This window comes from Heterocephalus glaber, unplaced genomic scaffold (genome assembly GCF_053883595.1).
Source record: "Heterocephalus glaber isolate CG9 unplaced genomic scaffold, H.glaber_assembly_v1.0 deba00000122, whole genome shotgun sequence".
NCBI lineage: Eukaryota > Metazoa > Chordata > Mammalia > Rodentia > Bathyergidae > Heterocephalus > Heterocephalus glaber.
The window spans coordinates 4,632,401-4,647,681 of record NW_028258138.1 but is presented as its reverse complement, the minus strand read 5'-3'; the positions used below and the strand labels follow the sequence as shown (position 1 = coordinate 4,647,681).

Sequence of the window (15,281 nt, the reverse complement as noted above, 5' to 3'; positions counted from 1 at the left end):
ATGAATTCATTCTCCCAAGCCCACTCAAATAGCTTCACTTGTATTTAACTGGTGACCCTTGTCTCTTTTGGTCTGGACTTTCTTCCTACAGGCCACTGTAGGAAAATTAACTTGTCACTGAGAAACTTAATTCTGAAAGGTATAAATGTATTTATTTTTTCTTTTATACCAACCAGGCATTGATGACATTCTTTCTGTGAGCTGTAGCCCAATATCCAAAAGACAAACAGAAGGACACAAGCCCATTTATGAGCTAGTACACAAGGTCACTCAACCCGCTGTGAGGTTTCTTTCTCAAATGGAATTTGCTGGGTGGTGGTCAGGGCTGTACCAATGCAAACTTTGAAATTCTTTACAGTGGCAAGACAACCCGAAAGAAATGAGTGCGGAAAGAACACAATATAGAACACATAAAACACTGAAATTACATCAATAAAACATGAAAATACGTCCAACTTGAGACAAATGCAAAGTGTCATTTTTATAGCTAAATAGTACATATACCTTCAAAGTCAACATTGTCCTGTCAGGTTTCTTATTAGCCATATTTTCAGTCTGTTTTAATATTTTAATGAGTGAAAAGTATGTAAGTAGTTCTAAAGACCCAACTTAGCAACCAAGTTTATCTTCTGAATCTTATGGTTAATTTTCCCATTAAGCCAGAGAACAGTCATATAAAGTACATTTTTGCCAGAATACAGAAGCTGACCAAGAGGAAGGGGGAAATGTCAAGTTCCAAAAAGAACCACTATTTCAACTTAATCACAAACCTTCTGTGACTACACAGGTGCTCAATGTAGGTAAAGTTTCTCCAGATGAAATAATTTATACAAAGCAAAGAACACACATATTCTCTCCCTCAGTATTAAGGAAACAGTCTTAGTCTTCAAAATATAACCTGTGATAATGCAGTAAAAGCAGCTCAACTTGAGGGTTTCACAGAATACTTTGAAGTTAATATTGAATTCTTTTTTTTTTGTGGTACCAGGGATCGAACTTATGACCTTGCATTTTCCAGGCAGGTGCTGTGCCACTGAGCTAAATCCCTGGCCCTAATATTGAATTCTTTAAAAATATCTGAAGAGTTAACCATCATGTATTTTTATTACAAGGTATTTTAAAATTTGGGCAGTTATAATTGTGTCAGAAACCCAGTTTCATACCAAAAATACACTTTCACTTACTATCAAAGCAAATAAAAACCATCTCCATTTATTTGCTCCTTCCAGAAGCTAAAAATATAATAAAAATTCAATATTATGTATGATGTACATGTAATTAAACAAACATATAAAATGAATATGTATTGAATTTTCAGAAACAAAAGTAAAAATAAATAGCAATGATAAACCTTTGGAAAAAATAATGCATATTCTAGTTGTGGAAAATATGATTCTTAATTATATACAGTCATATATTTAATAGAAAGCCATCTCTTTAGGATTGCACAAACATGGAACCAATAAAACCTATTTCCTGGCATGTAACACTATAATCCTCACGGAGTCTGCTCCTCAACTCCAGGATATGAACACTTGGGTTTGTGGTATAATCAAAAGAATGCACTACTGTTTGAGAAAGACTGTCTTCCTCAATTCACATTAATCTGCACTAACCCTACAAAAGACTGTACAAGAAATTTCACACAAAAAAATGAAATAATTACAGTGCCTACTCCATGCTGAATAAACAGCCAAAAGTAGGCTTCAAAGTAAGCTTGGTGATCATTTAACAATTTCAATGCTTTATACTAAAGATCATTTCTTTGTTCTATAAAAACACTTTGTGTTTAAGCTCGTTGGCAATCTCAGCACAAGAATAATCCTGGCAAAATGGAGTCTGCTTTAGCTTACCATATTTTAAATATTTCAGGAGACAGGAACTTATAGAAAAGAAACTATAATGCTCAACTCCCTTAGAAGCACATACTTATCAGAGGTGTTATTTAAAAATCCTATTTAAATTCCTTTTTAAGAAAATCAAAGGTAGTAAAGTTTTTGTTTGTATTATGGAACAGCCATTAGCTCAGTGAAAAATACTTTTTTTGAGCACCAGAAAAAATTGCACCAAATTTAGGAACAACTTGAAAAGCTCCTGGTGAAAAACACTTATGTACTTTAGAGCAATAAAAAAATACGTGTGGGCTTAATCACAAATATTTACATTCAAAACACAATTGTAAGTCAGCCACTGCGCTGCTCAGTACAATTAATAGGTATTTCCGAAGGCATAACAATGTGTCCACAGCATCTGTGACCACGCTTGAATGCATAGAATACAGTAAAGATTAGGACTCCGAAGTCTTCTGTCCACCTTACTTATAAAACAAAACTTTGTATCTGGAAAGCTATACACGCAAAAGAAGTGGCTATATTTTTACTATTTCGCATGAAACCTACTTTATGTGCTACTGATTTCACTCATTTGTTCCACCACCTGTCCTAAGATCTCATCAACCACATCAACATCGTAATTCACTTGCTGAAGATCGAGGTCAGGCACGATCATAGTCAACAACTGTCCCACGTTAACGCGAAGAGACCGAAGCTTGAGGCTGCAAATACAAACAGAAAAGTGACCCGAGGAGCATTATAATACAAGTTACTATTCATGTGGAAGTTAAAAACTGACAGTGAAAATATTAAAATTAAATCTCCAGCCATGCTGGGACTTAGATATCTTGATTCTGTTAATAACAAGTTATTTGAAACTCGCAAAGACATTTAATATTTCCTGGACCTAAGTTTGTTTTTCGGTTTTTTTGTGTGTGTGTGGTACTGCGGATCAAACTCAGGACCTTGTGCTTACCAGGCAGGCGACGTGCCACTGAGATCCCCAGCCCTAAAATTAAATCTCTGTAGAATGACAGTTGAACAAAAAGAAAAGTAAAACTCCCCCCAGAGAACTGGATCATGAATTTAATAATTCATTCCATCCATTAGATACTAGCCTAAGTTGAAACAGTCTGTTTTATAAATCTAGTGGTGTGGTCTGGTTCCTACAAACTCTATTAATTTGCCAACTGGAGAAAATATGTAAACTAGAGGATATGATTTACGATTTAGTCTTGTTATCACCTGGAAAATAGCCACATGCTGGTGAAAACAATGGTCTAAGAATGTAGAATGCATCTCTTTGAATTCCACCTTCCCTTTGAGGAAAATAGAAACTGTTCCCCTAAAATATGTGTAAGAGAAAAAATAGTTCTATGGTCAAATAAACTTGTGAAATGCTGTGTAAAATAATGTTAAACAAGCTTTTTAAATTATAGGACTTCTCTGAACCTATTATATGGTCCAGTTCACTGACCATCCATGTCAACATGCATTCACCAAGAACTGTGTTTTGCTGAAACACTGGGAAACCCTGGCTGAAGATTAGCATTCCTTCCAAGTTCATGAATGTCAGCATTCTAGACTTAAAAACAAATTCCAGAGCTGGCAACGTAGCTTAGTGGTGCAGCGCTTACCTAACATGTTTGAGGTCCTGGATTTGACTCCCAAGACTGCTTCAAAAAGAAAAAAAAAGTATTCAAGCCATAAATACCTAAAACTAAGGCAGCCTTTGCTTTTCAGAGACTATGACAGACACCAGAAAATGCCGGAATTGCTCTCATTCTCCCCATACCCCACAAGCCCGTATTTAATTTAGATACTGATTTTTCTAGGATGGAAATCTCTGAAGCTGTTATGATGAGCATCCGTAGGTTGACAGTGCAGGAAAATGTCATTTTGAGTATGTTGGTTTTATGTGCCTTTATGATAAGACCCCACTGGACTACCAATAAAATTGCACATCAACCCAGGTCAGCCATTTTTTCTTCATACTTTCCACTCATGGCCAATCAACGGTCCATAGTTGAAATTCCTTTTAATTTGTTTTCCAGAACTTATTAACCACCCTATGCTATGTCCTCCTGAGAATATCCCCTCTACTACAAACAAGATCTTTATCCTAAGAGAAAACCAGACAAATGACTAGTACCTCTTATCCACTCTTTCCCGTAAGTCTTTGATTGTCCCTGCTACTTCTTGCTATTTATTGAACATGTCAGATTCCTATTTTCAGTGTCAAGACTGCCGAAGATCCTAGCCCTAAATTTAATGTTATATATTCCAGCAGCCACAATAAAAAGTGAAAGAAAGATGAATCTGACTTTAGTGGTATATTTTACTTAAACCAGTGAGGCCAAAGTATTGTTTTGTAATATAATCATAGTGGCCAACACCTGTACTCCCAGCACTTGGGAGGCTGAAGCAGGAGGATCACCTACAGTTCAAGGCCAGTGTGGGCTACCTAGTGAATTCAAGGCCAGCCTGAAGGGCAAGACCTCATCTCAAAAGAACAAAACTTCTTAAATAATGTATTGCACATCTTTTTTTCTCTTTCACATGAGAACTTCAGAAGTCAGCTTGTATTTCATATGTGAAGCAAACCTCAATTCAGACTAGCCACACTTCAGGCATCAGTACCACATGTGGCTAGCAGCTGCTGTACACAGACCATAAGACTACCAGTTACTCCAATTTCAGTGTGCAAGAGAATCATCTGGAGACTTGCTTAAGTTTCTTTTTTGGGGCCAAGGATGTAGCTCAGTGGCATCGCACTGGCCTTGCAAGCCCAAGATCCCAAGTTTGATCCTTAGTACTAAAAAAAAAAAAAAATTTTTTTTTCCAGTACTGAAGATCAAACTCAGGACCTTGCACTTGCGAGGTGAGTACAGTGCCACTGAGCTATATCCCTGGCCCTAAAACAGTTTCTGAAGTAAGTGGCAGGAAGATCTTCCTCTGTAAGTCATATAGGTGCTTTGAGAACCTGGTCCTCATTTTTAGAAATACTGGTCAAGAGGTTTTTTTGAGCCTTTGGCCTCCATGTTTACAGAGTGTCTTTAGGCAGTTGATAAAAAAACAACTGAATGCTGCTGCCAAGCACCATCCAACGGAAAGGCAGCCTGGTCAACTATCACAGTGTGCACTCATCCACCTTGTTCATGGGATCTGGCCCGGTGTGACTCCAGCTCTTCCCCAAAGTCAAAACAACCATGAAAGGAAATGGTTTTGAATTGACTCAGGACAGCAAGGCACCCACGATAGCTCATAAAAAAGGGACCTCCAGAACAGCTTCAGAAAGTGGCAAGAATGATGGGTTAAGTGTGTTCCAAGTGGGAGGGAAGATTTTGAGGGGGATTAGTGGCAATGTGTCTTTACTATAATAAATTTTATTAAGCACACACCATATTTTCCTGTCACCTCTCATGTATTCACTGCTCTCTTCCATTTCCATGAAAAGATTTCATGAAATCCACTGAAAAGCTAAGGGACTAAGTAATCATTAAGGGCAAGGGAGGCTGGAGATAGGACTGTTCTTCAATGACAGGCTGTGACTTCTCCAACACTGCCACCCCTCAACTCTTGCCCCTCACTATCCAAAGCAAAGCTAAACACAAGGCCAAGCCCAGTATAGAGCTTACCGAGAGGGTCATCATTCATTTGCTCTTTTCTTGTTTTAATGGGACTTCATAATATTACCTATACTGAGGAAATTTATTTTTCTGGAGTACTAGGGATTAAACTCAGGACCTCTGCACTGAGCTATGTCTCCAGATTTTTAAAATTTTTTTGAGACAGGTCTCATTATGTCACTAAGTTGCCCAGGCTGGGCTCAAACTTGCAGTCCTCCTGTCTCAGCCTCCTAGACTGCTGGTGTACACCACCACACCTGAGGGCCATTTTTAGTAATTTTGTAATTTCCCAAAAGATTAGGACACACATACAGTGAAATAAGGATACAGATTTGTAAATATGCCAAGGAGAAGGCAAATGAGGTTGAAGGAGTAAGTTTCTATTTCTTTCCTTCTTTCTTCCTTCCCTCCCTTCCTCCCTCTCTCTCTGCCTTTCTCTAGTTCTGTCTCTGTCTCTCTCTCTTTCTGAGATGGGGGGATCTCGCTTTGTAGTTCAGGCTGGCCTCAAACTCATGGTGACTCTCCTGTCTCAACCTCCTGAATGCTAGAATTTACAAGCATACACCACCGTGCCCAGCCAAAACCACGTTTTAGTTAAGAGCCTCCTGTCTTCTAGTCATGCCCCAATTCACCCCATTCAAGACGTAGCTCAGTTTTCACTTTTCCCCCCAAAACATCCCATATAAGTCTTTATCCCTTCTAAATTCTTTCACTTAATTTAAGACCTGAACTGTTAGCAATGTGACACCATAATCATACATTACTTCTTTTGAATCACTCTCTGAAATGCTGAGATCACAGGGAGTTTGATAGAATAAATATGGGCCGTTGATAGCTGACGTGCTAACAGATATAATGCATGTGCCACCCAGAACTGCAGCCCAGAAAGTGCGTCACTATTACCTTTCCCCATCCAAGTAATTGACAGACTCCATGTTACTTGAAGTCGAAACATCTGCTCCTAACTGTTGCCTTGTAGATTTTAGCTGTTCGATTTCTGTTTTGAGTTGTTCGCACTGGGAACGCATATGTGATTTCTCTATTTCTGATAATGCAACCTGACAAAAAACAAAAATGGCTTTTGATTGTTAAATTTCAAAATATTGTCAAAGTACAAACTTAAGCTAAAAAATAAGCTAAGAAATACAGAAAAAATATGACCATCAAAAAGCACTAATACACACATATCCCAATAGCTTTTTATAAGTGTCATTCGTTTAACATCACTTCTTTTTACAGTGACAGAAAATGTTAACTGCCACCTGACCAAAACTAAGTGGTACCCAGAAACTGAACCACCAAGCCACTAATGCCCAAATTACGCTGGGATAACAATAGCTTTCATTTCTTTTCTTTTCTTTTCTTTCAAGACAGGGTCTCTTCATGTAGTTCAGCCTGGCCTTGAACTCACCATGAAGCCCGGTCTGGCCTTGAACTTCACGGTGATCCTCCTGGCTCAGCCTCCTGAGTTCTGGGATTACAGGCATGCACCACCATGCCCGGCTGGCTTTCATTTCTTACACATTTGACATTAACTTATAACAGTGAGTACATATTGAATTATGTATAATTTGTCATGTAGTTCCTGAACTAACACACCGTGAAGAGTGTTTTAATGCACAGTTGTGTTAACAATATTTCCAGGCTGGGGCAGTACAGCAGCATGCCATATGGTTTCCAAACTCTCCTAGCAAGGAAAGTCTCTCAAACACCACATAAAAAATAACATACATATCTATAGTACATAAAAAAGGAGCTTCCTGATTTGAAGTGGCCACATGCACAGGTTACTCAACATCTGAATGCTACCTTCTCCTCCTGCCCCCTTGAAAGACCCCTGAACAGCACCTGCACTGCCCTGCAGGCAGCTGCAAGCCAGGCGCCTCAGTTCTGACAGAGGAAGCAGGAGCAGCTCTAATGAGGAGCCTCCCCCTTTTCCTTCTTGCAGCTTGGAACGTGGCTATGATGCTCAGGCCTGAGAGTGCACCCTGAGAAGCAAAGTGACACTGCAGGAGCAGCCTACATCCCTGGGAGCTGTGGAGCTGCCACGGTATTTGAGGTGTGATGGTCCTTCCGCACAAACCTAGTCCTACCCTACAGGGGCTTCATCTCTAAAATGAAGGTCCACCATCCAACTCATGGAGTTACTGAAAGGTGCCCCAATAACGGATGCAAATTTCTGACTATACTGCGTAGCTGTCTAAAAGGGGGCGAATGACACCAGGTATTCTGATCAGGACAATCAATCACTGTACAGCACTATCCTGTGCACACTTCCCACTATGTTCCAGGAATCGCCTAAAGATACAGTAAGAATCAAAAGTGCCCCCCACATCCATCATGCCCCAGGAGACCCATGGCCCAGTTAAGAACTAATGGCTTCATTCAATCGACAGAGTTATTACGAGGTGAAAGTGTTTCAGGCTAGTGCCTGGCAGCTCTGGAAGGTGTAACAGCTTGGAGTCCCGTGACTCACCTCGCTTTTATACTGGTCCCTCTCCACAGCGCACTTGTCCAACTGTCTGAACACATCATCAAGCTGCACAGCCATTTCGTCCACATCCCTTTTACTCTCGAGATTACAACACTGACTGCATTCGACCTTCACATGCTGCACAGCACTACACTGTTTTTTCAGCCTTTCTATTTCTTCCAAAGCCTGCTGATACTGAGAGACTATATGGTCTGGACTTTCAGATTTCCCATTAATACTTTCAAGTAAAAACACAGCATCAGTTTCAGTAGATTGATGGCAAGTTTCCTTCTTGACATATTTGTCATTCATTTTTAGGATCTTCTCTTCTAATACTTTGATTTGGTCCGTAAACACATGACACTGACTCTTATACCTGTTTTTTTCTTGGGTCACTAGGAGGAGTTCATTTCTCAGTACTTGTAACTGAGAGCCACCAGTCTCTGCAGACTTGTCAAAGGTTTGTGTTGTGGTGTCCTGCACCTTTGCATCAGCATCTGCAGAGATGGGCAACCTCACTGAATTGTTCCTTACATCTATCTCATCTTCGACAGTTTCTTCCTTTTTAACAATGAAACTTGGGGCTTCGGTTTGGGTGGCCGCAGCAGTGCCCTGATCACACCTGGACGAGGGAACTGTGGAACTGGTCTGGCCACAAGGCTGAGCATCGTCCAAAATCTCAACCTGAAGGCCACTTTGTTTAATGTGACTCTGCTCCGATTTGGCTTCAACATCAAGATCTACGGCAGGTTTAGGAGTACTGCTTTCTTCTAAAATGATGACATCTTCATCGTCATCATCATTTTTAAAAGAATTTTCAAACGTTTGATTACTCAATCTCCGATTCTTTGCATTCAAAATTGAGGAACGAGTAGAAAATCTCCGTTTCAGGCTGGAAAAAATTTTATATATAAAATATGAGATTATCAAATATAGATAGGAACAAAATACATGACCTTCAAGTGATCTTTTTAACAAATGCCCTGTTACAACAATTTTACAATTATCTTGAAATCCTAAGAACTGCCTGTGCTCATTTTCAAAAGTGTACACAACTAACAGTCGAGATGAAGTACCAGGTCCATATACTGCCATCCATCTGTCTCTTCTCAGAGGTGCTACAGGCATTTTAAGAAATATACCCAGACAGAGTGACACCCACACCAGACTCCTTTCTTGGGTCCCCTGGGGAATGGCGAGGCCATATTCATTTGTCAACATTCATGATCAGAGGTAAGCCACGAAGCAAACTATTATTCTCTAGCATTTCACATAAAGCGAGCTTCCCTGAACTAAACCTTGTCTTGTTTTGTTCATTTATGTGGTGTCCTGTAAATTCATCACCAATGGATTACTCTTCTCCACACCTGGTAGGCTCTCCAGGACCTGCTGGATCTCAAGAAGGATTCTCCTTTCCTAGCTTACTCTCTCATGCTAAGGCACCAGCACCACCTCTATCCTGAGAAAGCATCCTGGGAACCTGACAGATGAAAATGTCTTTATTCGCCTCTCAAGTTTCCTGCTTGTCTAGCTGTTCCATAAACTTGCAGGTTGGAAATCATTTTCTCACAAATATAAAAGAGCCATTCCATTTTCATCTATCACTGAGTGTTTCTCCCCTTCCTGAAAAAAAAAATCTGCTTTTCCTTCATGATCTACAATGTCAAGATGACACACTTTGGAAATAAGTCTTTTTCCAGACTGCACGCTCTACACTTAATGGAAATAAGATTTGTTTCTGGTGTTACTTCCTCCCCTCCAGACTCTTCTGATTTCCTACACTGAAACTCCCTTATATTCAGACGCTGGCCTCCTGTACTCTTTTCTCTACCTCCTACTTATCCTTTAAGAGATTTGTTTACTCAACATTTACCCTACTTCCCCCCAAAGAATTTCACACTTTTTCTTCTCCTTTTGTCCCATGTGAAGATCACATACTTGGCAGTCCTTGGCTCCCTGCGAAACTGACCGGAAGCATTGGTGGCAAGGGTTACCGTCCCAAAGGGCTCAACTGTCATTGCGGACAGCTTCTCTCTGGAAACAGGTGGGAGTGGAGAAGGAAGAAAGAAGGGCTGATTGCTCGCCACTGAGTATTCAATCTTCCTGTTGAGATAGCTCACAGGTTTGGTCAGCTGTAAAAACTGCTTCAGAAAGTAAATTGTCTTACCTGTGTGTTTCTTTTTTAGAGGACAGAATCTTTTTTTCTATGTCTTGTACTCTGAATAGTACTTTGAAGATAATGATACACAGTGTTTTAATTGTTATTCCCTTATTTTGATATGAAACTTACTTTTTATTTTTATAAAATAAAAAAATGTTAAAAAAAATAAAGTAGATTTCTATCTTCTGACAGAGAAAGAGAAGCAGCAGCTGCCAAACTTTTCAGGATGGGAAGGGGTCTAAAAGCCTACGCCACCTTAACTTCCAAGCAAGCCTCTTACTTCTGCCCCTACCTTCCACTGCGGTGGTACCCAGTGCTCCTAAATTCTGACTCTCGAAACCAGTTTGCTTTTCATATTTACCCTCTCCAGCAGGCCGGGGTACGGCTTTCTCAGGTCTGCTGTATCAAGGAGGCCTTGTTCTACTCTGCCCTGGTTAACTGGAGGTTACTTTCCTATTTTTCCTACCAAGTTAATTCCTATCTACCTTTCCTATGATTCAGTTTAGGTACTGCCTTTTCACAGAACACTGGCTTTATAAACTGGAGAATTAAATACAGACTTTAAATATTCTCTTCCTCCATTTTGATGGCAGCCAAGTTCTAAGATAAATTCTTATCTTGTGTCTGTAAGCTCAGAATCATCTTTATGGAAAAAACCCAAGAATACTAAGGAGACCAATACAAAATAAAACCACACAAATTATTAAGTGGCAATCCAGCTCCAAAACCAGTTCCTAAAGCACAGGTTATGAAGAACAAACATTACAATATGCCCTCCTTGAGCTCAATTTGCAGCAAGGCAGTTAGTCATTCCTAGCCTGCCTTGAGGTCAAGAATCCCTTTTTGAGAATTTGAAGAAGGCTACAATGCCTCTCAGCAAGTCTGGCCCCACCATCTGAGAGGCTTTTTTGGATAGTTTCATGTGGAGCAAGCGGGTTCTACGAGGCCCCAGACACCACACCCGCTCTTCATGCTCTGGCCTGGGCACTGCGTTCCCATGGCAGGGACCAAGCTAAAGCCCACTTCAGCACAGGAACCCCCTGACCATCCAGGCCAAGAGGGTGGACTACACAACTCATGCATCACTTGTGTATTTCCTTCTCCAACCAAACAGAGCAGGGGCCCGCAGTATGCCACGGGTTATGCTGAGAACTTCTGGGTCACACTTGGCATTATTATTGTACTGTTAAATGCTTCGTCTTCTTCTTTATTTAGGTACTAGTCATTTTAAAAGCAGTAATTTTATACTATAAAGAAGTTCAGGGCCGGGGATTTAGTTCAGTGGTTTCATTGCAGGCTACACAAGCGCAAGGACCCGAGTTTGATGCCCGGTACTAAAAAAAAAAAAAAAAAAAGAAGCTCAAAGAGGTGACAGGTTGGTCAAACCCCATAATGAATACAGTTAAATTTTTTTCTCCTTGCTCTTTCTTTTTTTAGAGTCCAGGGTGGGCTTGAATTCCTGGACTCAGGTGACCCTCCTGGAGCAGCCGTCTGAGTGGCTGATATTAAAAGTATTAGTGCACACCACGATGCCTAGCAACAATTAACATTTTTAACCTAAGTTAAGTACATAGCAGGCCCAAAGTGGGGTAAGTTTAGACAATAGAGTAAAGTAATCTTTTTACATTCATGTAAACTGTGATTTCCTAGAGCTGCACTATTGTCCTGGAAGTGTCACATAAGGGCGCAAATGGAAAAGCACTAACCTGCTGTTCTCAGGGTCAGACTGGGGTGAAACACGATGATTATTTAGAAATCTTGTTGGGTAAGAATTTGCTACTTCTGGAAGATGTGCTCTTGGAACACTTTCCTTTGCAGGAGAAAAGCTCTGACCTGGCATAGAAGTTGTCCTATGTAACAGCTCGGCATTGATCTGTTGGAGGAGAAAAGCGGATCTTTTTTTTTTGGTACCGGAGATTGAACTCTGGTCCTTGTGCTTGCGAGGCAGGTGGCGGAACCACTGAGCTAAATCCCCGGCCCGACAAAAGCAGATCTTAAAGGAGTTATTTTAATGTGATGTGCCCCAAACTCAAGATATGATCTCCCTTCCCCTTATCCCAGAAGAAACCCAGAAATACCCTGAATATGTAAATTCCTTGTGCTAACCAGGAGCCAAATCTGGCAGGCAAGTGTGCTCAGGATGGCCTTACATTTTAAAGAATGCAAAAAAAATACCCCACAGGGACTTCATGTGGCCCACAAAGCCAAAGCTTTCCTATGTGCCCTGTGGTGACCCCATACCACAGGACCAAACAAGACAGAATGAAAACATCCTGTTCTTTTTTTGAAAACATACTAAGAGAAAGAAACTAAAGACAGTAAGCCCACTACTCTCTTCCTCCCCCAACTTGATCTGGCCTCACCTCAAACCCTCACTCCAATGTAATTACACACACACACGTACATCCTACAGCAGACTGTAACTTTTCACATAAGAAATGCATTACTTCCTTATATTCATAGACTGGCTAAAGTTCCTTGACGCCACTAAGCACTGAGCGAATTGTAAGGCCAAGCCGAGTATCCGACAAAAGGAGAAAAAGACCCTGGCTCTTGCTAGGTCAGCACCAGTGACTCCTTAGGTGTTCCTGTGACACTTCCGTAACTGCCCGTGTAACAAGAGGCTTAAAGGACTATTTGCTTGCCCTTAGTCCGACAATGCCCACCTGAACAGTGCAACTGAACAGACTGAATGAGGCTGTTGGGTTAGAAGTGAGAGCTGGAAAAGAGGGCAAGGAGGGGTACCAAAAGAAGAAAATGTAAACTGAATTAACGAGATCCTTTCCATCTGTTATAATGAATTTCAATATGGGGCTGGGGATTTAGCTCAGTGGTTCCAGCGCCTGCATCACAAGTGGAAGGATCCGAGTTCAATCCCCAGTACCAAAAGAATAAATAAATAAATAAATTTCAATATGGATTAAACTAAGTACTACCAAGAATAAGACACGGGTATAAAACAGAAAGCTTACTTACCCGAGGGATCACTTCTGGGTGTTTGATCCTAAATTTTTCCTTGTTGCTTTAAAAGAAAGATGAAAAATGAACATTTGACATTTGCCTCATTATTACGTCTAAATCCTATTTTTCAAAGACATACTTAACTTCATTGCCAAATTACTCTGACATGTACATTGAACTCTGCTTCAATTTCATAATTAGTGGCAAGGCCTTGGATGAAGGAATATTATCTACCTCACAAACAGGATCTCAGAGATATCCCTTGCTTTTGGATAGGAAGAACCAGGATGGTGAAAATGGCTATACTTCCAAAATTGTTATACAGACTTAATGCAATCCCAATCAAAATTCCAACAGCATATCTCACAGAATTAGAAAAACCAATCCTAAAATTCATTTGGAACCAGAAGAGTCCTAGAATAGCAAAAGCAATTCTGGGCAACAAAGGTAAGGCAGCGGACATCACAATCCCTGACCTAAAATTATACTACAAAGCTACTGTGATTAAAAACAGCATGGTACTTAAAGAAGAATGAGCTTCAGAGGATGGACCTCGAGATCATACTCTTAAGTGAAATCAATCAGACACACATATTTAAACACTATTGTTTCTCTGGAGTAAGAAATCGAAAGTGGAAATGAGAACTAAAATATATAATAAATATTGGGAAATGGGAAGAAAATGTTCAAATGGGAAGGGGAACAAGTGAGGAAGGAGGGAGAAAGGAAGGGAGAAGGAAAAAAATGAAAATAGAAGAAAAAAATGGAAACAAAACTTTTGTACATCGGGGGGGTTGGGGGCCTGAGGGGAGGGGAGAATGGGAAGAAAGAGACAGGATTAAAAAAAATAAAAACAGAATCTCAGAACACCTTAATAACTTCCTGAAGGCTGGGGATTTAGTTCAGTGGCGCTGCACCTGCCTCCCATGTGCAAGATCCCAAGTTCGATCCCCAATACCACAAAAAAGTATGTATAAATAAATAAATAAATAAATATCTTCCTGAAGCTTTCAATCTCCCTAGGCCTCAACTGCAGGCCCTTGAAAGAGAATATCATACAAGCTCTCTCTGCAACCAATACCGCCACTGAATGTAATCACAGGATAGTGAGTGAGTGCGCTGCAGAGCAAAACCATCTGGGCAGTCCCTGGTGAACCCGGCCTTCTCTGTCCAGCGTGTCAGCCTAATGTTGCCCCAGATTATCTACCCATGCCCACTTTCCATTACTTCCATTCACACATCTACTCTAGTCAAGCAGAATGAATCACTGACCCCTATACACTCATTTTACCCATGCTGCTATCCATTAACTGATCACAGAAATCACCTGCATGACGTTTCCTGCTCCATCTCTGCCTTCCTCTCCCCTGGCCAGAAGCAATCTCTCCTCTTGAGCTTTCTTACAATTCATGTTGTATTCGCACAACTTCTAATTAGTAATGTATACACTTGACCTGTTAAGACTGGATGCTCCTAAGAGGAACACGTACTTACAATTCATGTGTACATGGCTCAACAACTACCAATGTTCTTAGTGTTTTAGACAGGACAGCAATAAACATCAAGTGATCACACAGCAGGTAACAGACTTAAAAAACAACTGTAGGTATTCCACATCACCATCTTTTTAAATGTACACAAGGTACAGCTTAGTCTTGGGGGAAACATTAATCAAAAAGCTGAGACATTACTGTTCATGATTTGCAACACTTACTTCTTTTTGTAGGTTTTTTCATATGTGGGATGTACCAAATCTTCATCTTCAGGTTCTTCGGGAACGTCACAATTTCTAGAGAGAAAGAGCACATGGCAATAACACATCACCAGCACCTATTCAGACATCTTGAATAGTACTTTCTGCCTTTCCAAAAAGGGTACTACCAACTATATGGTACCTGAACTGTGGGTCAGGGTTATTGGAGCAATACCATTTTTCTGGAAGTTGATCTATCCCATCTGGTAATTTTCGCCACTTTAGGCAGGAATCACACTGAACCCATGTCTGATCAGGACCTTTCCTGTAAGACAAGAGCAAGATATTATCATAGATAATACGAATCCAATTCATCAGATTTTCTACATTATTCCCACCACAGGACACCTGATTATTTAATTCATTTCCTGAAAATTCTGTGACACGACTGTTTTGGGTGTATGTCAATGTAAACGTTTAAGAACAGAAAAACGTGCTAAGTTCCCTCAGAGGCCTGGCGGGCGCCGCCCAG

General features: G+C 40.4%; 1 protein-coding gene across 2 annotated transcripts in view; it reads right to left on the bottom strand.

The window, feature by feature from the left end:
• Positions 1 to 130: 130 nt before the first annotated feature.
• Positions 131 to 15,281, bottom strand: part of Morc3 (MORC family CW-type zinc finger 3) — a 54,134-nt gene continuing 38,983 nt past the window's right edge. Inside the window, exons 11-18 of one of the 2 annotated variants that reach the window (XM_087211973.1) lie at positions 14,952 to 15,074; positions 14,771 to 14,845; positions 13,072 to 13,117; positions 11,802 to 11,968; positions 9,873 to 9,968; positions 7,938 to 8,826; positions 6,365 to 6,519; positions 131 to 2,554 (exon numbers count right to left, since the gene is read on the bottom strand). In XM_087211973.1, coding sequence (XP_087068099.1) covers positions 2,401 to 2,554; positions 6,365 to 6,519; positions 7,938 to 8,826; positions 9,873 to 9,968; positions 11,802 to 11,968; positions 13,072 to 13,117; positions 14,771 to 14,845; positions 14,952 to 15,074 — 1,705 coding nt within the window. In that variant the 3' untranslated portion in view covers positions 131 to 2,400. The remainder of the gene's footprint in view (positions 2,555 to 6,364; positions 6,520 to 7,937; positions 8,827 to 9,872; positions 9,969 to 11,801; positions 11,969 to 13,071; positions 13,118 to 14,770; positions 14,846 to 14,951; positions 15,075 to 15,281) is intronic. The other variant, XM_087211981.1, reaches the window with a different exon arrangement.